Consider the following 26,703-nt stretch of genomic DNA (forward strand, 5'->3'; position numbering starts at 1 on the left):
GAAAAATGACATGCCCCTTTTTATGAAATGCATAGTGTATGCACTGATCTTTAACTTTATTTCCCTGAAAATACCTTCACTAGATTTTCAACTTTTTCAGTAAAATCTTCATGTCAGCACATATAATTAAGCTCTTTTTGAAGACTGGTACTGTATAAATAACTATAATCAAGTTAGTCAGCTCCTCTCTACGCGGATGCTCAGTGTGTGTGTGTGTGTGTGTGTGTGTGTGTGTGTGTGTGTGTGTGTAGGAGGATGCTTTTTTTCTGGCGAGTAGATCTGCATTAAAAATCCTTACTGTTAATTTACTACTGTGTTTACTAGTCCTTGCATAGCCATAGAAAAAACTACTAGAAATAGAATTGCTAGGTGTGATGGCTGATTTTGTGTGTCATCCCTTGACTGGCTAAGGGATGCCCAGAAATCTGGTAAATACTATTTCTGGGTGTACCTGTGAGGGTATTTCTGGAATATATTAACATTTATTTTAAAGATTTACTTATTTGTGCTTACAGAACTGGGGTATAGGCCAGAGGCTCAGAGGCGGTGAGAGGCTTCACCAGAGACAGAGTGGGGAGCAGAACAGGCAGATCAACGAAGTACACTGCTGAGGGGAGCAGCGGGCGTGTCAGGAGAGGTCTGCCATGCCATGTGGTCACCTCTGGGGTAGGCGGGGATCGAACTCATGCTGAAGTGGCTTTAGCTTCTTAGTGCTGTGCTTTAACCCACTGTGCCACCAGGGAGGGCCGAATATTTTAACATTTAAATGTGTAGATTGAAGAAAGAAGACAGTTTTCACCAGTGGGAGTGGGCACCATCCATTGTACTGCAGGGCTCATTGGAACAAGAAGCCTGATGCAAAGTGAGTTTGCTCTGTGCTGGAGTTGGATCACACTGGAATTATTCCAAATTCTGGATTGATTTACTCATTGGCTCCCCTGGTTTTCAGGGTTTGGGTTAGAACTGTGCCACAGTTCTCCTGGGCCTCCAGCTTGCAGATGGCAGACTGGGATTTCTCATCCTCATATTCATGAGAGGCAAACCTTCAGAGTCATTTCTTTCTATATGTCTGGAGCTCTCCTACTGACTTTCTCGGAAGAATCCTGTCTACTATACTAGAGAAAGGGTTATACAGTTTTATTTTGATCCATGTCAGTTCTCCTCCCCAAAAGGCGAAGGACCAGATTTCATCTTCACTGAAAGCCAAGCTTGTTGACCACAACCTTGCTGATAACTGAGTTTTCTGAAATAGTGCCATTTAGCCACACTGATACATGAGGACTCGTCGACCTCTGATGTCTTGTGTTTGTTTCCTTGTGAATGAAGTTTAGTCCTCTCTGAGTTAATTAGTATGTTTGTCTCGTTCATTTAACTGTAGTTGAGTTGCCTTCATTTGTTATCAGTTAAGTGACTGTGGGAAAAAGTAAGTGTTCATTTTCATATTGAAGAGAAAGTAGAAAATTTAGCACCTCATGGGGTTGTTGGGAGAATTAAAGGAGTAATACACAAGGAACTCTTAGCTTAGCACTTGGCACATACAGCCTCCCCTCTTCCCCCAAACCATGTTTGCCTTTATCTCTTTGCTGTATGGCTGTGGTAGAGATATTTTTATTACTCAGTAGCACAATAGCATGCAGTGAAAAACTCACTACAGCTACAGTCTCGAAATCCAATCCCCAGGTGTCTTTAGAAGAGGGTCATGTTTAAAATGAGCAAAATGACCTGATTTTGCTGTTTTATTTTGCTACCCAGAAAAAAAGCCTCTGATTCCATGTCAACTTAGAAAACACGCCTATGCATCGTTTTTGAAGCAGGAAAATAATGTGGCTAGTCAACAGAGTGGATATTTAACTATAACTGTGATGCAGTGAAGTTAGCAGTTTGATAATGATGTTTGGCTTTTTTGTTTTGTTTAATGCCTGCGAAATTATCCTGCCTACGGCTCCCAGAGGTCCTTCCCATACAGCATGTTCTGTAATCATATTACTGATCTAATAAACATCTATCTCTTATTGTAATAAACTCCCCTTGCGAACAGCCTCATTAATGTGCTGAAATAATGTACTCGGGGGTATTTCTAACAATTTCATTGTAGCTCTAAAATTAGCTGCCCTAATGGTTCTATTGGTGGGAAAACTGCCACTTGAGCTGTGGTGGTTGATCTCCTGCAGTATCGTAGGTAATGAAGGTACAGGCACTGAGCTCCCACTAAAAGTACTTTGGGGGCAGCAAAGTCCTACAGCATAAACCTTTAGACAAGCAATCTCATTTTAATTTTAATTCTGGATCAGTCTCTTTGGATAAATGAACCATTAGTTGATAAAGCTGAGGCTTTACCTTACAGAATTTATGCTAACGGTCTAGATAATAAAGCCATAACTATGTTTAACCAATTTGTTATGGAGAATCTTCTTCCAGTTGTAAAAACTGCCTGATTTGTTAAGTTTTTATGTTGGGGAGTGGTTTTTAAATTGTGTTAGACTTGGAACTTTATTATAAAATACCTATCATTTATGGAAATAAAAGCCTTTTTTAGGGATAAATGTGGTATCTCTTGTTTTTCCTATATATTCTCTATCTTAAACCTATGTTACTTGGATATGAGCTCTTCAGAGAGGTATTCTTTTTTATGAAAAAGATTTTAGATATTTTCCAATATCCTCGATTCAGTAAGCAGTAATTTTAACAGATTTCTAAAGTATATTCTTTGTTACATTTTTGAATCTTATAACCAAAAAGTAGCATTTCTGAGTTTCTTTCTGAGCCCAGTATTTGATGGTCATACAAAATCATGGCAGCTGTTACTGCAGCAGGTATAGGAAACCTCAGCCCTTCCCTCTGTCTGATTGTTGTCATTGGTTGTAGTGAGTCTTGCATTTGAGTCATGTCAATGCATAAGGGTAATAGGGTACCAGGACAGTGCCCCCCACATTTTTTTTTTTCATTTTAGGGATAGTGAAGGCAGATTTATTTTAATATTTGAATTTTTTTGTACTAGAGGGCCAAAGCATATTATAACAACTCAAGGAATATAGAAGTGGCCAAAGTAACATTACAGTCTCTCTCCTTGAATTGTGGCATGATCCTGCCCCCATGTAATCATGATTTACTTTGGGCATTCTTTTGCTCTGCTTACCATCAAATGCACTTGTATAATTGATTTTCTCTTGTTATTGTTATTGCTTTCATTTCTAAAATTAGAAATTAAAATATTTTGTAATTTTTTTTTTAGTTATCTCAACATGGACATCTTTCCAAGTCAGTACATGTATTACCAGTCTCATTCTTTTTAATTCTGTATAGTATAATGTACTATTTATTCAATTCAACATTTCTTGATGGATGGCCATTTAAACTGTTTGGACACATTTACATTTGCTATAAGCCTGATAAAAATAGACTACTTTGTACTAGTGCATTTCCTTTGGTTTGAGTAAGATAGTTAAAAGGCCTTTTAAATTTTAATAGGATATTGCCAGATAACTTCCCAAAAGACTTTTTAGCAATTTACTTCCTATGAAAAACTGTTTAGATATACCCTTTTCCTACATCTTTGCCAACATTGTATTTTCTGAGTCTTTCTGTAATATATTTGACCATTTGAGAGTTGAAAATTATATCTGGTTGTTTTAATTTGGATTCTGTGACTATAGCGTTAGATAAAGAAAGGAAATACAGCTACCCAAATGTGAAATGTTTATAATATTGAAGGATTAACTTTGTAAATATAGGGAAGTGATGATTTTCTAGAAAATTATAAATTTTCAATATTGACATCAGAATAGATGAAAATACCAAATGTGAAAAGTTTTAAAATTTTATCTAATGATGTAAGTCATTTAATCTCTGTTTAAATAAGAACCTAAGGTGTGTGATTTTTTTTTTTTTTTTAAACACAATCAGGTAGAAAAGAGAGACATGCCAAATGAACAAAGACTTCTTATAGGCCTGTTTACCATGTGGGAATTCAAAGATATCAGTATAAGTGTTATCTAAAGCAAACATTGTTAGGTAAGACATCCAATCAGAGCTATTTACATTTTACTTTTAAATTTTTGCATAGAAGAACTGAGGGTGTAGGCCAGAGGTGAGGAGGATAGTAAGGGGTGAGAGGATTCACCAGAGACAGAAAAGGGAGCAGAACAGGTAGATTTACAGAACAGGTAGATTTGCTGAGGGAGCAGTGGCAGAACAGGAGAGGTCTGCTGCACCATATGTGGGTCAGCTCACTGCCCAGGGATCGAACTCAGGCCTTAATGGTGATAGCACTGAGTCTTTATCCCTAGGCCACCAGGTAGGCACCAGACCTATTTATGCTTTAAAGTTAAACATTGATTTCACAGGGTATAATTACCCCTTCTGCATTCAAGGGGTAATCTTACAAGATTTCTGTAGTGGAAATTATGTTTTTAAGGTCTATTTTATGATACAGAATAGAACCTGCTTTTTTGCAGTGATAGGGAAAGAGGGAGCATTATCTTTCTCTTTATTATCCTGCTCAGATTTCCATCAAAAACAAGAAGGGCTGCCAGTGTGAAGGGTAAATGCAAGAATTCTGTTATTATCAAAAGAAAAAGTGTAAAAATATGCAAAACAAAAAGCAAGAACCCAGACAACAAGATTGTAGCAATGTGATATTTTATATCTACAAGATTGATCATAGGCTTTTGTAGTGCTTGAATTATTCTTGGATTCCTAGATCGAACCCTATTTAGCTACCAGGTCCTCTAATATATTACTATATTTACTACTTTCTTACTATAACTGAAAGTAATTTCAAGCATTCCAAATTATCTTAAAGTAGATTACAGCATTCACCTTACACATTTATGAAAATGAAGGAAGCTTTTCATCTTTTTCTATACTCTGGTCTATTGAAGTAACAAGGTAGGTATCCCTGGAAATTTTTGAATTCATATGTAAAATTTGGAATGCTCAAAATTACTTTCAGTTTTAGTAAGAAAGTAGTAAGTATAGCAATATTTAGAGGACCTGAGTAACTAAACAGGGTTTGATCTAGGAATCCAAGAATAATTCAGGTACTACAAAAGCTTAGTTAATGTTTTTTTTTTTAATCGTAGTTTATTTTTACATCATTGTGTGCTTTTTTCCATCTCAGTTTGTAATCCCCGTGGGCTTCCCATCACCGACTCACCCCTGTGCCATCACCATAGTCCAGTGCACTTCCCTCCCCCCCCACCCCCTGTTTTTCATCTCATTCCCCACTCCACCCCCACAAAATGTCAAATGTCTCTGGTATATAATTGATCATTATTGTTATTATTTTCTTGCCTGGTCCTTTATGCTCCTGCTGTGAGTGAACCATCCGGTATTTTTCCTTTTCTTTCTGGCTTATTTCACTAAGCATGATCCCTTCCAGCTCCATCCATGTTGCTGCAAAAGGCATGTGTTTATCTTTTTTGATTGCTGAGTAATATTCCATTGTATATATGTACCACATCTTTTTAATTCAGTCATCTACTTTTGGGTATTTGTAAATAAAGCAGCAGTAAACATGGGGGTGCAGGTGTCTTTTTGAATTAATGTTTTTGTGTCTTTTGGGCAGATACCTAGGAGTGGGGCTGCTGGGTCATATGGGAGCTTCATTTTTAACAGTTTGAGAAACCTCCAAACACTTTTCCATAATGGTTGTACTCGTTTAAAGCTTAGTTAATGTTTTAAGAAATTGAGAATAAATACAGTCATGATAATTGATGCTTAAAAAGTTCAGTTTGCCATTCTTCATATTTTTAAAAATTAAGATGGAGGCAATCTCCCAAATATTTTGAATATTATGTCCTAGAAATTAACAGTTAACATTAATTTCCCTGAAATTGAATACAGAGAAATGTTTTCTACAACTGCTAATTTGTGAGGAGGCGGGGGAATCATATAGATGCTACAGTAAGACAAGAGAAAAGATCATTATTTGCAGTTGATGAGATATTTATAGCTAGGAAAAAAGAGATTAAAATAGATTTATTGTTACTAAAAAGCAAATTTCAGTAAGTTTCTGATATATAATACACAAGAGACCCAATAGCTTCCTTCAAACTGGTGTTAAAGGACTAGAAATAGTAATAGAAAGGAAATTCCTTTCAGAGAACTTAATAAAACCACTAGTCAGAGAAGTAAAAAAAAAATGTAACAAGACAATAGAAGTCATATGACAACTATTGAACATTTTGAAATGACCTAAATGAAAGGAGAAACTTGCTAGCTACATGGCAGTAAGACCTAAATTCTTCTAAATTGAAGTACAGAGAGCAAGTACTATAATTTTGATCATAATTCTATTCCCTCCTGCAAGGCAATAGAATCGACCTGGCTGTGTAAGATAGAGAGAAACAGACATGATCAAGCCAAAGTTTTATACAGAATTCAGCACCTTAGCGTCAGTATTGACATTTTTACCCTCTAGGTTTCTACAACTTTGTTGCTTCAGTAGAATCATTTTAACCTCCTCCTATAGTGACTGGTTATGGGGTTTGGCAGAGCTGTGTTTTCCCATCCTGTAGTTGTTGACAAGGAAAATGTGAAGAATATTATAGAAGTTAGTCAGGGCCGTGCAGGAGGCCCAGGAGTCAAGGCTGACTTGACCTACCAGTGACTTTCAACTTGTTTTTGGATTTTGGAAAAAACCCTACTCTGATCTGTGAGATATGGACTTACAACTAAATCAATAATGGTAGTGACAAGTTTTCTTCCCTCTAAACTCCCACATTCAAGGACATAATTTGCCTGGAGGTCAATGAGAGAAGTGTACCTTTCCTCCTCAAGGGGAAGGGGGCAGTGTCAGACTATGGGCAACAGTGTTTCCTTGGGCCATTGTCATGTGGAATTACCATCATTCATCAACTTAGTTATACTTTCTGCTGCCTCCTCAGCTGAATTTGGGCAGGAGTGATACATTAAAAGTAAAGAGGAACAGGGATTGATGGCCTCCTGTGAAATCGTGTAAAGATGTCTCCCAGTACAGAATCTTGTCTCAAAGTACCTAAAAACGTCAGGAAACATATTATTGTATATGTGTGTGTGTGTTTTTTCCTTTGGTTAACACAGTCTCTGAAAGTAAATATTCCATACAATTTTGACAAAATACTGCAGCAGGGAATAATTTTAAAATAGAATGTAAAATGAGAAAGATTTCAGGTGCATTATATTGCATGGATTGACTCATGGGAAGTAGACTAGTACAGTTATGTTCTTAAATTCTTTAAAAATTAGAAAAATTCAAAGTAAGTTTACTTTGTGATATTTCTAAGTGTGTATGTGTATGTGTCTCTCCCATAAGACTTAGGAGTTGGCTAATGAGAATGCCAGCAATAAAGTTAGGGTTGACAAATAAAGTACATGACATACTTACATGGTATGTAAGAGATAAGTCATAATTTATCTGAAATTCTCACATAATTGGGCATTGCAGTCTGGCAATTCTAAAAAACAGTAGAAATATGAATAAAATAATGAAGAAAAAGTAAAATGAAGGTAGCATGAAGTCTCAGGATTGCTGAAGTGGGGAATGGTTTTGGCCTGGAGAGTCCTGTTTTCCAGACAAAAGTGGAAATTAAATCATTTACAAATTATACTCTGTGTATAAAGGAGGGAGAAGACAGTTCATTGGAGCAAGAAAGATTTTCTAGTTTGAGTTTTTGAAAGGATACTTACTCGTTACAGCTCTCTTTCAGTGAGCATTTCACTGGACACTGACTTTCAGAGAGATCTGCATATGAAGTGTGTGGCCCCTGTGCTTGTTACAGGTCTTTCTTTGCTATCTTCAGTAATGAGTTTCATGCTGTCAGCTTTTCCTGAGTTCTGTATGCATTTTGAAAATAATCACTAAAAATTCAATTAGTGCAATTTTGTATGCCAGTTATTAAGCCAAATTTTATGGTAGTTCTTGAAAGATAGCAACACCATCTCCCATGGAGCTTAAGTAGCCCTGTCTATTAATTTTCAGCTTCCTCACGAGGATCCAGAGATTTTTGAAGTTTCATCCAAGTGTCTGTCTATACTGGTTCAGCTATATGGAGGGGAAAACGCAGACAGCCTGTCACCCGAAAATGCAGAGAACTTTGCTGATTTATTGATATCCAAGGAAGACCCCAAGGTGCAGAAGCTTCTGTTGCGGATCCTCAGAAGAATGGTAAGTCCACATAGAAACTGGGTGCAGCTCTGGGGACTCTGTGGTAGCCAGTGACAGGGAGTAGCTAGTTTTCTTCCATTTGGTCAAGAATCCCGTTACCCTTCCCCACTGTCACCCATTGTTAGCAGTTGTCATATTCCACCTAACTGTCTTCATGTACACACGTATTTTTTGCTGACTAATGGAGAGTAATTAGAGACACTGAGCCCTGTCATTGCTTTATCTGTTAAGTGTTTATTTCCTAACAAAATGGATGTTCTCTTAACTACCATAATCAAAATCAGGACATTTACCATTGATACAATTCTTTCACTAATAAGCCATTCTTGCCATTTTCTGTCAACTATCCCAATAATGTCCTTTGTATATTTTATCTTATGGGGTGGGGGGAGACAAAAGGGAGTGTGTGGGGTCCAGCATCAAATATTTTAACAGACATGTGCCTTTAATTTGCAATTTTCTCACAGCCTCTCTTGCCTTTCATAATATTTTTGAAGACTGTAAGCTGGATATTTTATAAAATTTCCCTCAATCTGATGCTTTCTGATGGTTAGATTCAGGGAAACTTCAGAAAAATTGTCTTTCTCAATCCATTATGCTCTTGACTCTGTCTGTCCCCCTACTTGATCAAATCAGTAATTATTATTTTAAATTTTGAAATGGTCGGAAGATGACCATTTTCCTACTTCCATTATTCTACCATAAGATAAAACTTTTCCTTTTGTTGCATTTATTTTTAAAAAATATATGTAGCTGATGTTTATTGGAAAGCATTTTTTTATATAAATCTCATTGTGCTGATTTTGAAGGCTATTTACAATGGCTATTGTTGGAGTTAGTAAAGGAGAAGGTCCCATTAGTCTGTGTCCAGTACTGCTTGTCAATCTGTGTCCATTCTAGATTGAATTATCTTGAGGGGGTTCCTGTTGCATGTGAATGTGTCAGAGAGTTAACTAACTCAAGCCAAGTTTGAGACGTGGACAGCTGTAGTGTGTGACAAGGCAGGTGATGGGTAATGGAGCTAAAAGGGAATAATGAGGGTTACCCTCTCACTCTCTGTTATGACTCAGTGCAGTCAGGTCTCCTCCACACACAGCAAGACTTACTCTCCCAGCGGAGTCGTCGCCTGAATGACAGGATGATGACACGGTCTCGGCGAGTCTCCCAAAGTGTTGATGACATACTCTGGGCTTGCCAACTCAGCACTAGACGACATAGACTCATATAACCGGGCAAGCCTTGCCTTTTACCTTTCTTTTGATCTTCTTGATGATTTAAGGTGAAAATCTCAGTTTGATACACAGTATCTTAAACAACTTTTGAATCTCAGTTTCTCCCTTTTTTTAACAGTGAGTACCTCCCAGAAGCTCAGCTTTTATTGTAGAAATTAAAAAATGACTTTATTCAAATGTGAATTTGAAGGAACTATATAATATGAATGATATGCAGATATGGCAAAATTGTGACTTTGGTAGGGACTAACAAAAACTTTGGAAATAGTGACCTAATAAATGATTGCTTTTGTTGAGAACCACCATTTCTTCTTTGAAATGCTTAGAACCAGGTTTGTTTTGGAATTCACAATTTCTCATAGTGTTTATTACTGTGTATGATATGGAAAATAACATTCCTCCAAGAAACCATGAAAATTTATGTGAAGTATTTAAAAAGTCCTTTGTATTTAAAGTATTTAAAATTGTCCTTTGTTGAAATTGGAAGGTCTGTTTGCTTAACAAGAAAAATTGACTGAATGGTCCAAAGAGAAAACCACACTGTTTCCTCCTGTCTTGTCAATGATATCCCTGCAAGTCACTAACATCTTGATGTCTCTAATTTAACTGCTCCAAAGTGCCCATATTTGCAGGCCAGCCATTGTGACAATTGCTTTAAAATCATCTGAAAGCTCTCTAAATTACCTTGTGTCACTCACTGGTGGGTTCCAGTTGTGCAAAACATACACCTGGTGACTGTGGGGCCAAGTCAAGTCAACTGAACCCTCAAACTTGTCTATTCTGAAGCTCAGCCCTGTGTAACCTTAGCACTGATCTCAGCATTTGGAAGGAAGGAGCTGCACATTACTAAAGGTCCAGAGCCCTCCTCTTCTTTGTCCCATTTCGCTCTGTCCTTATCTCTGGGGCAGTCCTTGCTTTATAGCTGTTGACTTACTTTCTGTTCTCAGCTTTACGCTACACTTGTTTGGCATAGTGCTGTAGTCTTGTTCATTGTCTTTTCAGCATGTTATGGTATGTCATCCTTAGAAGATGGTCAGCAGATGTTTATCACTGTGTGCTAAATTCCCCTGTTAGAATTTTGGTGTTTTCTCTTATTTAATCTCCATAGCAACTTAGAGGGTAGTTCCAGTGATCATTCCCATCTTACAGTTTAAAAAACTAAGGTCATAGACATGAACATTCCCAAGAGCACCAATTAAGAAATGATAGAGCCATATCAGCCCACCTTGGGTTGGTTGCTTCTAGCTCAGTCTTTCGAGGTAGCTGACTGCCATGCTTCTTCCCTGCAGTATTAATGTGGATGGCACACACACTCATCCAGCTGAAATGGGGTGAATTTTTATCTAGAAGGTGCCTGAGAAGTTCATTCTTTTCTTAGGGGAGAAATGAGTAATTGATTGGGGATACTGAAATAGGAAGATGTGACCAGTTTCTCAATGGTCTCTAATTGGAGAGATGGAGAAGCACCCAGTGTCACCACAAAGAATGATGCAGCCAGTGTTACAGTGCCGGAGCCTGCAAGGTCCACAGGAACAGTCTGTCTAGCGAGGCAGCTGACGTGGGCATGGTATTTGAGCTGAGGGTAGAAGGATGTGTTTGTCACTCAACATGGAACTGGAAGAAACACATGCTGAGCAAAGGCCCTCAAATCCTTGGTCCTGTATTGGGAAACAGAAGAAATGGGCCAGAAAGGCCAAGGAGTTCCAAACTCTTTGGAATTAGGAAAATGTGGTCTCTGAGTCAGAAAAGTGGCAGTTGTATCTCAATTGAATTCCAATTACCTACTGTGAACTCAAGGTTTATCATGGTATCTGACATATATTAGGTATTTAATAAGTATCCTCTGAGCTGAGTAAGTCAGGTCTATAAAATTTATACCTTTGTACTGGCACTTACCCTTTTTGCTCTTTATGGTATATTGTGAGCTCATTTTGGTGCTTTAGAGAGTCATGGGTCAGACTGAGAACAACTTTAAAGGGCATTTAGTTAGTTTGAAGTCTGATGTCTGATTGTCTTCTACAGTATTCCTGCTAAGTTTCTGAGCAGTAGATGACACTGGATAGGCAGATGGAGAGAGGGTGGGACACCTGAGGCACAAGAATGGGCATGCAGAGTACTGCAGCAGTCAGGAGACTGTTAGTGAGCTCAACTCCCTGGGCTGTGGAAAACTCAGACTTTATAGAGGAACAGGGTCAATCTAGTTTATTACTCACTGGCAGTAATTGGATTCAGGAGATCTCACATGTACAACCTTCTTACTGTAAGATGTTAGGGAGGGGAGTCAAGCTCCTGAAAATTTACTTCACTGTCCATTCATGGATTGCATGCTTCCACCAGGAGCGCTTGGAACACTAAGAGGAAGCCTGTGCTGTTGGCATGTCTCTGCTTAAGCCCTGATGGAGGAGTACCCTCCTTTGCCCAAAGCTGGGCAGCCTGGATGGTTTCAGAGAAGAGTGATCCGACTGTTACAAAGCCAGGCAAGCAGCATGTCAGTGATTGGTAAACCGTGATCATTAGACTCATGGGGAGTAAGATGGCAGATCCCTCCAGTGAACCATGCAAAGGCCCTGGATATTCTTAAAATGTTTGTTCAAAGCTCCAATTTTGTGATAGTCATGTCCTAAAACCACAGTTTTCACTAACAGATTCAAGAAATAGGATGTTTAATTTGTGCTAATGGAATTAGGATATGTTTTGCCCCTAGGGTACTCTTCCTTATTTAGTCTCTATTTGGAGCATCCTGAGAATGCTAGGGAAATGCTAAGAATGCAATTATCTATTGTCATTTACTGAGCAGTTGGGTGGTTTTATAATTGTACTTTGTGCTCCCACTTTAAAAATGTGCTGGAAATCCTTCAAGTTGTCCCCAGGTTCACCTGCCCTTAAACTTGACATCAGTGGGAGTTTTCCCAGTATAGTGATTGTAGATTAGCTACTTGTCTCTTAATTAAAGCTAGCTTGCTCTGATTCTCAAGTATTAACTAAGCATAAACCACCATAAACTCATTCTGTAAAGTTGGCTCAAGCATGCACTGTTGACGTCTCTGCACGCAGAGACGTGATCCATGATTGTAGCACACTGCTGCGGCCCCTGCCTGCCTTCCTTGCGCAGTAGAGGTGGCAGGAGTGAGGGTTGGGATCATTCTCTGAAGATGATTAGTATTGAAGATTATTATGAACATCTATACCTTGGAGATCCTTTACAGAAAATCCTGCTTTGCTCACCACTTTTTTCCTTCCAATTCTCATGCAAGAGCCTTAAGAACAGAGGTGTTCTGTTGCTGAGAATTGGTGTAACAGTATTTCTTCATATACAGAGTCTTTAAAGCTTTAAACTAACCAACTGAGGAAGCTAAGAACCCCGTAGTGATTCTTTTCCTATTTTAGGACCAGCATGAATTGTAGGCTTAGGCTCAGAATGGATGTACTTTCTATTAGAAAAGTAAAGAAATATTCCTTGAGGTACAGCAAGAAAGTAAGTGATGCCTCTCTCTCCCCCTCTCTTCTTTTTCCTTTGATTAGACCTGTTTTATATTAGAGGGGGTGGGAGATTAACATGAAGTCAGTGACATTTTTAAGAGAAACAGCACAATGATAATAATAATGACATAATGTTTGATTGGGATTTGATCTCAAAATATAAAGCTCAGATTTATTAAAAGGAATTGATTTTGTCTTCACAGCATTATAAAGACATTCTCTTTAAGTTATATACTATTTTTGCTTTACTATGCAGAAAAAGTCTTCACCCAGGCATGAAGGAGTTCTGAGTGCCTGCTCTGTGGCAGGCCGTGTTCTGAATACTGGGGATATAACAGTGAGCAAAACCGATGAAAATCTGTGTTCTGTTACTTACCAAAGAGAGTGGGATGATAACCACATTTCTTAAATCATGCTACACTTTAGATAATAAAAATATTCAGAAGATAAATACAGAAGGAAGGAAAGATAGGAAATGCAGGGCCTCATTTGCAACTTGAGATACAGAAGACCACACTGAGATGACACCACAGCAAAGAACTGAAGGAAAGGGAGGGCACTGGTGTTAGTTACTTGGAGCAGGCACCCGAGACTGAGGCTCAGGGACCGGACTTGCTGAGGTGCATGTTCCTGTTAAGTGTTAGAAACCAGGAGGTATTTAGTTTGTTCAGAGAAAAGTGAGCAAGGAGGAGACAGATAAGATGTGAGGGATAATGGATAACAGGGAGGGTGTGGTGCAGGGGTGAGGTTATTAAGGGCCTGTGGGGCTTTGGGAAGACTGGTCTGAGTGAGATGCAGCCCTTGAGGTGTGCAGCAGAGGGCTGAAATGACTAAGAAGACATTGAAGAAAGCAAGGGATCAGAGACATCAGGAGGCCATTGCAGTCCAGGAGCACCAGAAAGCTGTGCTCCTGCATTTGCACCCAGGAGAGTCAGCTGACGGCTGCTGGTCTTATTCACCAGTGCAGTTTCCCCTAACCCTGCCAAGATGGCCTATGGCTGGTCTCTTTCCACCACAAGAGACTCTGTCAGTGACTCCAGACTTTCTGTGTGTCATTTTTACCACTATCAAGATTGTGTGATGACACATTAGAACATCTTTCATATTTAACTTTCCCTTCCCAGCATAGTCACAAGATTTTTTTTTTTCAAAACTATTTAAAATCTTCATTAACTTTCCATTGCTGGTTAAATTAGTATTCCTGTTGGATGTGCCTTTTCTGTCTTCACACGTGAAGAAATTTTTCTCCTCTTCACCTGATGATCAGACCATCCTGGCTATCTGACAGATCTTCACTCATCAAAGGATTTTGGTGTGGTATTTCCACAATCACAATGGCTTAATGAAATCCCACATATAGTAGGACTACTTTCTTCATAACTTATTTATTTCTGTTAATTTTACTGAGGCCACATTGATTTATAATACTGTATATGATCTTTGCGACCCAACATGGAGCCTACCCTTCAGAAAGCTTCAGATGCATTTGAGAAGAATGTATTCAGCTTTTGGGAGTGTGGTGCCCTATAAATGTCTATTAAGCCTATCTAGTCTAATTCATTTATGGTTGAGATTTCCATATTGTTTTCTTGTCTTTTTGATCTGTTCACTGATGAAAGTGAGGTATTGAAGTCCCCTTCTACTGTTGCATTGCTACCAGTATCTGTTTTTCAGTTTGTTAAAGTTGCCTTAAATATTTTGATGGTACATAATTTGGTGTGTGTGTGTGTATATATATGTGTGTGTGTGTGTGTGTATGTGTATACACACACACACACATATATATTTTAAAGACTTATTTATTCATGCTTACAGAACTGTGGTACAGGCCAGATTAGTGATGGGTGAAAGGATTCACCAGAGACAGAGTGGGGAGTAGAACAGGTAGATTAACAAAGTACACTGCTGAGGGGAGCAGCGGGCGGGTCAGAAGAGGTCTGCCACACCATATGGGTCAGCCCCTTGGCTGGGGATTGAACTCATGTTTCAGTGGCTTCATGAGAGATTGTTAATGCAGTGCTTTAACCTACTGTGCCACCAGGGAGAGCCCAATTTGGTGTATATATATATATATATATATATATATATATATATATATATTAATGAATTTTATGTTAACTTGATATATTGATCTGTTATTCATTATATAATGTCCATCTCTTGTTACCTTTAGATTTCTGGTTCTATCAAGTTCCTTGTTTAGTTTTTTATGTGCTCTTTTTTTTTGATTTAGATAAGAGCGTGCCTTTCAACATTTCTTGTAGGGCAGGTCTGGTGTTTACTAACTCCTTCACCTTCTATTTATCTGGAAAGACCTTTATTTCTCCCTCAGGTCTTGGCTGGCATTTTTTATCCTGTATTTTGAATATGACATTTTGTTCTCTCCTGCCTGTAGAAAAATGTGATAAAAACCGATGACTTTCAGAGATGTCAGAAACATAAAGTCTCTTTAGCATCTTAGAGAGCTGAGTCAAAGTTCTTAGACCAACATCCCAGTGATACACATGGGATAGTTATTGAGACCAATCATACCTTTTCTGTTTCAGGGATTATCATTTCCAACATCACTGCTATGGGTGTTTCTGAGAATTATTTTCCTGTACCATCTTGCTGTCCTGTTTCAGTTGAAAGCATGTCACCTATCCTGATCTTCCTTAAACAAATAATGATTGGGGCTCTTATTTCAAGTTATCCTTGCCTCCCTTCCCAGTTTACCCATGGAACATATCTATCTTTTCTGTAGATCATTTCAAAGTTCTACATGGTAAAGTATTTTTCAACATGTTAAATAATTTTACTTACTATAACTGGTAGTGCTTTCTTTCCTTTTATGAAACATCCTTGGAAACATTGGTTTCATTGAGCTTCCAAAACATTTGGTTTTAAGTACCACAAAAGTTTTGATGTGATGTGATTTTTTTTTTTAATTCCTTCATTATTACGTCAAGAAATGAAACTTTTTTATAAACTATAAATGGACCTTTTGTGTAATGGTTATGAGCAGATTTTAATGAAGTTTGAGAGTGTCTCCAGAGATCATAGATACTGGGGCCTTTAACATTGCAGTGTTGCTTAGCAACCTGGAAGTCATTACACTTCCAGTCTCCATAATAACGTGATATACTTTTCTTTGCCAGCGCCTGATGAAAATGTAATGGAAATAATCCTTTTCTAAAGGTTGTACTCCTTGAGTGTGTGGCAAAATAGATTTATTTTCTCTCTTCATGGTCTGGGCAGGTTTTAGTGCAGTGCGCAAGTATTGTTTCCTGGATGTTACCTGTGACCGAATGAAATGCTCTTTAAGATGATATTCTTAAAAGGAAGGTGTATGTACTTGGAAAATGGTAGTAAATATATTGGAAACTGTTACTATATGTCAGTATGTATCATTACTGTGTTAAAAAGAGGATTGGATTTATTTTTGACCAGTTAAAGCATGTCAGTTTGTTGCCAGTTCCTTTATACTATCCATATATTTGCAAGTATTAGACAAGTTTTAAAAGTACAGTAAAAACGTGTTTTAAGTTTATATTTAGAGTAGCAGGAGCAAAATAAGTCTGCATTAGTGAACAGTTTGACTTTTTGACTTTTAACTTTTCTAAAGTCGTATTTTTAAATACAAAAATAGCATACACTTTGTACATGAAGTAAAGAACAAAAAATGCAAACAATTAAAAAGTCCATCAGTTGATTATAGATTAATAAAATGTTATTATCCATGCAGTGAAGTATTTATTATGCAGCAATAAAAAGAGGGGGGAGTACAGATATGTGCTACAATACAAATGAACCTTGAGAGTATTATACTAAGTGAAAAGAGTTAGACAGAAAACGCTGCATATTGTATAATTCAATTTCAAGGAATATTCAGAATAGACAAATGTGTAAATAGAAAGATTAGTGGTTTCCAGGTGCTACAGAGGGAAATGGAGAGTTGCCTGCTAGTGGGTACAAGGTTTTGGAGTGATATGATGAAGGTGTTCTAAAACTGTGGTGATGGTCATCTAACTGAGTGTACTAAAAGCCACATGAATTGTACACTTTAAAATGGTGAATTTGTTAAAAATACATTACAGTATTCCTCCCTCAAAGAAATATATAGTAATAGTAGGAAAGTTGAGAAATGTATGCAAGTGAAGAAATAATGTCACCCTAAATTTATATCCCGTACATTACCATAATTTCATTTTTCTTTCTGTACACAAATGACATGTATGTATGTGTGTGTCATGCGGAGATATTTACATATACTTCTAGAGGAGCTGAGATTTTCAAATCCTGATGGTTTAACGTTTGTGTTTAACCTTGCCTACTAAAATTCCATTGAAATAATCCCAATAAGTAACTGCACAATCTCACTGAAAATAACCAAAGGGCATGCTCCAAGTTCCATCACTGTTTCCCGTCTGAGCTTAAATCTTTCCTATTTCTCATTCATTTCTCATCAGCTAACCACAAGACAAGGCTACCCATGCCTCCCAGCATCACTTATGTAGAGAGATATTCCTAAGAGATCTTAAAAACTCCTGCGGTAACTCATCCAGTTATTAGTACTCATTCATACAGATCTTCAGCCATGAATATAAGACATAGAGGAAAGTCTGTAGTCAAAGAGTGACCACAGGTGAATCAGAAGATCAGTGGCTACAGGGTTAATATGTGTAATTGCGCTTGTGTGTCTATTTATGCACACATATATGCAACAAGACTTAAAAAAAAAATCAAATTAGTATCCTTGCCACAAAGACAAAACATCTTAAACCTTGTGTAATCAAAACTTCCACTTCCAAATTTAAAAACTGTTACTCAACTTTGAATACCAGCATAAACTCTGACAACCCCTCCCCCTCCCCCTAATTATTTATAAAGCCAAATTGAAAAGTTCTTTCTGAATACAGAGTGAGAGAAATGTTCGGGATTGTGGAAGATGGATCCAGGAAATCCATCATCTTTTATGGGAGCCATATTTAACACCACAGGTCTGTGAGCCACCCAAACTGGCATAGAGAAAAGTGACACCGAGTCAGCTGTGGTATGCTGAGTAGTTCCCCCACATCCTGCATAGGAGAGCAGTGTGCATACTCTAGCTGTGCATAAGTGTATATGCTTATTGTTTATTTATATGCAAATTGTTCAGTGCAAGTGTGCATATGTATATTTTAGATGTATTTTCCCAAAACAGGTGTTTTAATTAAGCATTTTATTTGTAGAATTCATTGAACTGGACATTGTCATATTCATTTAGATGAAATGATTGTTTTTCACTCTGCTTAAAACTAAATGCATATGTTTTCAGAAAATGTTATCTAGGAAGTTACTGTGTATTTTTAATATTGTAATACTACAGATAAGACCATCCCATGTTCCTGTCATCGTTAACATAAATATTACCACTCTTTGATTGCTGAGCTGACAAGAACCGCCAGCGAGTTCAGTAGTACAAGGTTCCGTGGGTTTCCATTGAAGTAATGTAAGGGAATTTTAAGAACTGCACTGCACTCAACATAAAACTACGAGGCCATCGGATTCGAACTTGATGTCTCTGGTCCCAGTGGCTCTGTGCTCTGGGTGCCTGAGCATCCAAATGCTACTAGATGTTTGCGTGGAAAGCATCTTTTGTTTTGCAGTAGTTTGGCCATTAGTCTGATGCTGTCCATTTCTTCTAGATTAGAAGATTTAACCTGTGAAGGCTTTCAGAGGTGTAATTAACAGATCACTTATTGAGATAAACAGTGAATCTATCCAAATGGTCCCAAATGAGTCACTTTACAATATGGGGTGTTTGGTTTAAACCATCTTTATCTATGTCTCTAATCTAAAAAAAAAGTCTTAATTTTATGTTCAGAAAACCTTTTGTTTACTTGATATAGCTGTATGTTGGAGTCTTTCCGTTGAACGTTCACAAGGTGCTTGTTCTGCCTGGGTGTTGAAAGCTCATGTGGCATAATGGTGGAGAGGCCTGAGAGTCGAGCAGGCTTGGGTTCATTCAAGCCTCACTTCTCTTTGGTAAACAACTGAACAAGTAACCTATACCTACTGAGTTTCAGTTTTTTAATATAAAAAATAGAAATAAAATAACTTCTACCATAAAATAACTGAGTAGTAAATGAGCAAAGTTCAGAGTCCATACCTGGAACTTAAGTGGTTGAAAATGGCAGTTTTTGCTGTTGTAATTATCAGTATTCTCAGCATCATTTTTATTTCTGTAGTATATTAATTTCCAGGCATCACTAGCAAATTTATAGAGCTGTCTTATTTACCAAATACATGTTACTTTCTGCATGTGTAATTGTAAAAAACATTAGGACATTTGTAGGTTATTTGAGGTATTTGGAATTTTCTTTGAGTCTCGTTGAAGGTCAGTGTTCAAGATCATAGGGCTGCCGCAGTGTCGTCATGTTTAGCTTAAATTCCCGTTTCCGTCTTAAATGAGGCAAGTGTTAACTGTGAAGAAGCACTCGCTGGTGGCATTCCCTAACACAATGGCCAGATTTCCATACAGATTTGAGATTATCCAGCAAAAACCAAACCAAACCAAAAATGAAAATGCAAAAATGCTGATAGTGCCAACTCAGAGTTGGTGCGATGGAATTGACAGGCCCCTTGTTTTTCAAAATGTCATCCTAGACTCACGATAGACTTGTTAGTTGGAAGCTCACTTAGGAAGCAGAACCTCAGGCTTTGCCCTGTGCCTGCTGCATCAGAACCTGGGTGACGTGGTCCCCCAGCAGCTCATGTGCACCTCCTTTGCAAAGCTTTAGAGACTGCTCCAGCAAATCCAGAGTGGCTGCTTCTGAAACTTTCAGAATTTAGTCTGTCTGTAGCCACTTCCACTTACTTTCAGGTATGTTTGGTGAGAAGAGTACTAGAACTCTAATTTGTATTTACCCATTTATTTAGAAGTCCTGCTAACATTTACTTTGGAAATTTTTTTTTATCTCTTAATTAAATTCTTTTAATAATTGAAAATGATAATGACATTCAAAATTGGCATATCTGTTTATGGCTTCTGTCTCTGAAGGCTAATTTATCTAGTAAAGAATTCATAAGGGAAGAGACTTTGAACCGCCCTGAAAGAAATATTAGGAAGAGAATATTGATTAAGTCTGTGAAACAGGCTGACAGAAAGTACAAGAGTTTTCTTATCTGTTAAAATGATACTATCCACCTACTAATGCATTAATAATGCAGTAACATGGGCAAAGGGCTCAGTTCTGGGTCTTGTAGGGGGCAGGAGAGCCAGAATGTTGCTGGTTGATGATCACTTCATGGGGAGAGGCCAAGAGACCAGGCTAGGGGAGGATTGAATGAGTTTAGACAGGCACCAGTGCTTTGACTGGTTGAAGATAAGTAGACAGGTGGATTCAGATCTTCATTCTGTTGCTACCTGCTGTGTGTCCTTGAACAACTCACTTAACACCCCAAAGCTGAGGGCTAATTTACCTGGAAGGGTCCTTATGTGAGGATTACAGGAGACAGTGTGCAAAGGGTTTATCATTGTGAGGCACATAATTTGTTGTAGCACACAGAAAGCCATCAATAAGACATACGTACATATGTTCACATATATACAGACGCTTTGGAAACGGCAATGTCCTCATAAATATTCAGAGCCTAGGCCTACGTCCCTACCAGATTATATACTTTCATCCCACTTGCTTCCGCAGTGAAGGCCGTTTCTGTTTGAGAATGCACGTCTTTCCTGTCAGTGATACACACCTTCTGCCGAGGGCTTCAGTGAGGCTGAACTAGAATGCACACTGCATAATGTGCAGGTTTTTTTGCTTGCCTCTGCAAGAACCCAGAGCTCTGAAGTCAGCTTTATTAGAGCCACGGTCAGGTGTGGGGAAGCAGTCCTAGGCCAACAGTAGTCTCCTAGCACAGCTGAGGCCTCTGTTGTCTGCTTTCCCAAACCAGGGACTTCCTTTGCTATATCTTGCTCTGGAGAGTTCAGAGCAGTCAACAGAGCTGCTCATGACTTATGCATGAAGCCAGGTGATCCCATCTGGCCTCTCTCAAGGTCCTGACCCTTCCTTGGCCCTTCCCTGCTGCCAGCACATAATCCCTAGACCCCAGGGAGCCTGAGTCCTATCACCAATTATTGTGGGCATCTCTATGTGTCCCCCAAGGAGCTCCTTGTGCCTTGTTAGGCTTAATTGTGTGGCCGCTGAGAGCTGGAGCCTCAGGTATCAGCCTCATCAGTGGCCCCGGGGCATTCTGAAGATGGGCAGTGAGGCTGGGAGAGTCCACTGTCGGTAGTGCATAGGCTTGCTGCCTTTATTACCACTACAAAGTCTGGAGGACAGCCAGCCTGCTGGTCAGGGCCAAAGCTGCAGAGGATGACGCTAAAGACTGTCACAGAAACCTTCCTGGGAGAGTGCAGAACAGGGCTCAGTTCTCTTGGGGCCTGGATCTCCTCAGCTGCTATGCTTTTGGGAAGCTTGAATATTCTCTCTACTGAGTGTTTTCCAAGGTACTCTGGTGATGTCTGGTCTGTTAATTAATGACACTAAGAGATGGAAAACATTTTCTTTGAAGTTATCATTTTGTTCACCCTCTTCATCATGACGAAAACCAAAACACATTGAGTATTCTCCCTGGGGTGGCCACTGTGCTGAGACATTGACTTGGGTAATAGTAGAACACAATATATAGCATTATATAAGTTTCAAGTGTACAATATGAGGGGAGATGTTAGTACCCCACTTTCAGTTGAGAAATGGAGGCACAGAAGACTAGATAAGTGCTGGAGCCAGGATTTTAACACATATGATTTAATAATATTTTCATGAAGTGTGTATCATATATTTATCCCAAATGAGGAAGAACATATATTATCATAGTGGTTAAGATGGTAAATTTTATGTGCATTTAATTACAATAAAAGTTTTAAAAATATTTTTGGGATACTACATATTTTGGCAGTTGACAAAATCATCTATGGCCTATTTTTATTAGCATGTTACTGATTTTGAATATTCCTGTGCCAGTCTCTTAATTCAGTCACAAATTCTAATTCTTTTTTCTTAAAAATTATCTTTTCTCAGAATAATTTAATGCCATCATACTTAGGAAGTTTCTGTGTTCTACAGTTGGCAGGACTCAGAATTTGCAGTTTTCTTGCTCTTTAAGTCTCACTCTATGCTTAGAAACTTCCATAAGCTGTAATACATTTGTTGGTCTCAACCACCTTACTGACTAGTGGACCTGCTGCTGTCTTATAAAGCTGAGAAAAGGGCTATTCTGCGTAGCCAGGCATCTTTCTAATGATATCAGGAAACTAGAATACAGTAAAGCATACTATGTGCAAAACTCTTGTAAATACGGCTTTTTTTTGTTTTTAAACTGGATTTAAAAAATTTCTCCTTCCTATTTTATTTTTAAATTCTTTTATTGAAGGAGTTTGGGCTGTAGCACTGCACGAGTTTCTGGTGTGAAGCATTATAAAGCAACATCCGTATACTACATGATATTTACGCTACCAGGGATCTAGTGTTCACCTTTCACCTTCAATTGACCTGTTTACCTGATTCACCACCCACTGTCCCCTTTCATTCTGGGTTACTGCTGTGTTTTTGTCCCCCCCCCCCACTCCCCCGCTGTTTTGTTTTCATAATCTAAAATTTTGTTCATTAGCTCTGTTTCTTTATCATGACATATGAGTGAAGTCAGTGTTGGTCTTTATCTGGCTTACTTCACTAAGCATAACACTCTCTGGGACCACCCATTTTATTGCATATGACAGGGCTGAATAGTACTTCATTGCGTGTGTGTGTGTTTTAAATACAACTATCTTTCCATGGGCACTTGGTTGTTTCCAGTTCTTAAACATTGTGAATAGTGCTGTGATGAACACATACCTGCCTGTCTTTTTGCATTAGTGTTTTAACACCCTTTGGGTAAATCCCACAAGGAGAATATCTAGATTGTATGGAATTTCTATTTTTAATTTTTTGAGCAACCGCTGTGCTCTTTTTCATAATGACTGCACCAACTTAAATTCTTACCAGCAGTGTATGAAGCTTCCCTTTCACCACACCCTCTTAAACACTTGCCTCTAGTCTTTTTGATGATAGCCGTCCTCACAGGTGTCAGGTAATATTTTCATTTCCCTAACATTAAGAAATGACGAACATCTTTTCATGTGCCTCTTGACCTTCTACGTGTTGCCTTTGAAAGAGTCTCTATTTTGATTCTCTGCCCAATTCTCAAGTAGGTTTTTTTCTTTTTTTGCTGTTGAATTGTATGTGTTCTGTACAAACCCTTATTGAATGTATGATCTACAAATACCTTTTCCCATTCAGTGTGATGCCTTTTCATTTTGATGCAAGTTTCTTTTGCTGTGCAGATGCCTTTTAGTTTGATATAGTCCCATTTGCTTGTTTTTGTCTTTATTCCCTTGTAGCCAAATCCCCAAATATAACTGTAAGGCCAAAGTCAAGGAACATGTCACCTATTTTTCTTCTTTATATTTTATGGTTTTAGGTCTTATATACAAGTCTTTAAAATATTTTGAATTAATTTTTGTGTATGGTATTAGACAATGGCCTGCTTTCATTCTTTTGCATATCATTGTCCAGTTTTTCCAACACCATTTCTTGAAGAAGCTTTTCGTGTTCTTTAGGCCATTGGAATAAAGTGGCTGTCCTTATGTGTGCTGGTTTACCTCTGGCTCTCCGTTCTGTTCATTGAGCTGTGTGTCATTTTTACTCTTACTCTAATACCATGCTACTTTGATTGCTATAGTTTTGCATATAGTTTGAAATATATGTTTGAAATACAGTTTGAAGTTGGAGGGTGTAACACCTCCAGTTTTGTTTTCTTACTCAGGATTGCTTTTGACTATTCAGAGTCTATAGTTGCAAATAGATTGTATGCTTTTTTTTGGTTCTAGTTCTATAAAAAAATGACATTGGGATTTTAATTGGGGATTACATTTTTCTATGACATTAGATATTACCACCAGTTAAATGAAGTTAATTCTTCTAATTCATGAGCATAGAATATCTATCTTTCCATTTTTTTGTGTTTTCTGTTTTTTCCAAACCATGTTAAAATTTTCAGTGTACAAGTATTTATTTACTTGTCCAGGTTTCAATTTATTCCTATGTATTTAATTTTTTAAAAAGATTTATTTATTTATGTATAAGAACTGGGGTACAGGCCAGCAGTGCAGGGGCGGTGAGAAGATTGACTAGAGACAGAGTGGGGAGCAGAACAGGCCGATTGATGAAGTACACTGCTGAGGGGAGCAGTGGGCAGGTCAGGAGAGGTCTGCTGTGCATTGTGGATCACTTCCAGGGCAGGGATCGAACTCATGCTGAAGTGGCTTTAGCTTCTTAGTGCTGTGCTTTATCCCGCTGCGCCACCAGGGAGGGCCCGTATTTAATTTTTTGATGTGATTATACCTGGTATTATTTTCATGATTCCTTTGTCTACTGGTTCACTATTTGCATATGGAAACAAATACAAATACAGATTTTTTTTCCACATCAATTTTGTACCCTAACACTTCCCTGTATTCATTTGTTATTTTTTGGCCAAAATCTTAGGGATTCTCTATGCATATTACTATGTCATATACAAGAGTGATAATTTTAGTAGTTCCTGTACTATTTCAATGCCTTTTGGTTCCTTTTATGTAATTGCACTGGCTAGGACCCAATCCTGTGTTGAATAAGTACAGTAAGTGTAGACATCCTTGTCTGGTTCCTGATCTCAGAGGAAGAACTTTCAGTTTTTCATCATTGAGAATAATGTTGGCTGTGGGTTTGTCATAACATGGCTTTTATTATGCTGAGGTACCACTTTTGAGAATTCTACTATAAATGGATTTTAATCTTGTAAAATGCTTTTTCTACACCTACTGAGGTTGGCCTGTGATTTTTGGCCTTTTTTTTTTTTTTTTTAATGTGGGCTCTCATGTGAATTGCCTAGCATATGGTGAGCTACCCTGCATCACTGTAATAAATTGCACTTCATCATGGTGTATGACTCTATTAATACATCACAAAATTATGCTTGTAATAGTTTAGGTTTATTGTGGGTATTTGTGTCTATATTAGAAACACAGTCCATCATTTTCTTTTTTGTTAACACAAATCTTTGTTTGACTGTATAGAATTCCTTTCTGAATGTATACTGACCCATTTGATATTATAAACAGCAAGACATCACATGTATGCTATTTGATTTCACTAGTATTTCATGATATAAATACAAAAGTAGCCACCTGCTCTAGAAGCAACACAAAGCATTAGACTGTCTTCAAAGATTTTATGGCAGAAAATTATATTTAATGTACATATATTACATGAAAATATGAATATGATGGTACGTATGAATATTAACACACTCACGTAGACATATGCAGACATCAAAATAATAATTGTATTTTATTTATTTACTCCAAGGCTGCTGCTGTATACCTGCCAGTCCCAGGGCTCCAGCACTCAGGAGCCATCTGCCTCCAACACACTGACAAATTCTCAACGTCGCCTCAGAGCTGACAACTGAGGTTGCCTGTTCCCTCCAAGGGAGCAAGCGTTTACTTTCAGGTCTAGGTTGGAAGCCTCCGTTCTACACTGGGCAATTTTGACAAGTTATTTACCTTACTTTAACATTCTTGTCTTTGTAAATAAGGTTATAACACCTACCTCCCTGTGAGGTATCAGATATTTACTAAAATTTCCTCATGTACTCCAAGCTTTTAGGATCACCATTTCCTTTAATTTCCAAGTAAAATGAGTCACATACATGACTATGCCGTGCACCACCTCAGGGCCACGGGGGTTGCCTGAGACTGGAAGGGCTTAGGTTCTGATGGTAACTCACACATCCAGTTCTGTTTGTGACTTATCATCATTTTTGGTGTCACTGTGCTTTCTCTCCCTCCTTGTCCATGGCTGGGACCTGGGTCTTTTTCAATCCTCCAAGTTCCATACCCCCAACATTTGGGGTGGGAGGCTGGGTATTTTCAGCCTGCTCTCTGATCTGTGAGACTTCTTCCTACCTGCACTCCCGTCAGCTCCTGCTCCTTCTGCCTTGTCTCCCCTGGAGAGAAGGCACAAGGGGACAAATTCCAAGATTTCTTTCTGCTACTTGAAGGAGTTTCCAGGATCCTGGCTAGTTTTACCTTCTGCACTGATCCTGTTTTCCCTGTGGGCCACCTAGATCAGAGGAACTTTTTTTTTTAATTAATAAAACTAAATATTTTAATTTCTGATTAAATAGGTAACATATGACATGTAGTCCTAATAATTCAAGCATTACAGAAATGACTAAGTTAAAGTGTCAGGCAAAGGAGTCATACTAAAACAGACTGTCCCACTATTGCCTTTTTGCACTGGGTTGTATGGCGTGGAGTTTTAAATCTGGCTACTCTGCAAAGAACGACTAGTAAGGATGTCGTTTCTGATGATCTGATGTGGAATATCACCACATCTTGAACCTCTCTGATTGTCTCAGGTCAGAATCACTGAGAATTTGGAGACTCACTGAAAGAGAAAGGACCTAAATCATACACACTTGAGAATAACAGCTCAAGTGTGTTCCTGCCAGGCAGCTTCAGGTCTCGTCTGTGTGCCTGCCACTTAGCAGTGACTGTCTCATCTCACTCTCATGGAAATAGCACCTGATTTTTTTTTTTTTACATGAATTCTCTTTCCTTTATAGAAGAATATGAAAAATGCTAATAGAGCCACAAACAGGTTGGCACAGAAAGCACAGGGCCAGGGCCCTTCCGCAGTGGCCTTCAATTTTGAATACCCATTTAATTAGGAGGGTACCAAGGTAAGAGTAGATAACTTGTTTAAATTACCAAGAAAGAAAAATTACTTGATAGTT

At 38.2% G+C, this 26,703-nt stretch overlaps 1 protein-coding gene across 1 annotated transcript in view; it reads left to right on the forward strand.

Annotated features, from left to right (window-relative positions):
- ULK4 (unc-51 like kinase 4) overlaps positions 1 to 26,703 on the forward strand; it is a 350,684-nt gene that overhangs the window by 251,301 nt on the left and 72,680 nt on the right. Inside the window, exon 35 of the mRNA XM_012735176.1 lies at positions 7,961 to 8,146. Coding sequence (XP_012590630.1) covers positions 7,961 to 8,146 — 186 coding nt within the window. The remainder of the gene's footprint in view (positions 1 to 7,960; positions 8,147 to 26,703) is intronic.

The sequence above is a fragment of the Condylura cristata genome, unplaced genomic scaffold (genome assembly GCF_000260355.1).
Source record: "Condylura cristata isolate star-nosed mole 26May11 unplaced genomic scaffold, ConCri1.0 scaffold00004, whole genome shotgun sequence".
In the NCBI taxonomy this organism is placed as follows: Eukaryota; Metazoa; Chordata; class Mammalia; order Eulipotyphla; family Talpidae; genus Condylura; species Condylura cristata.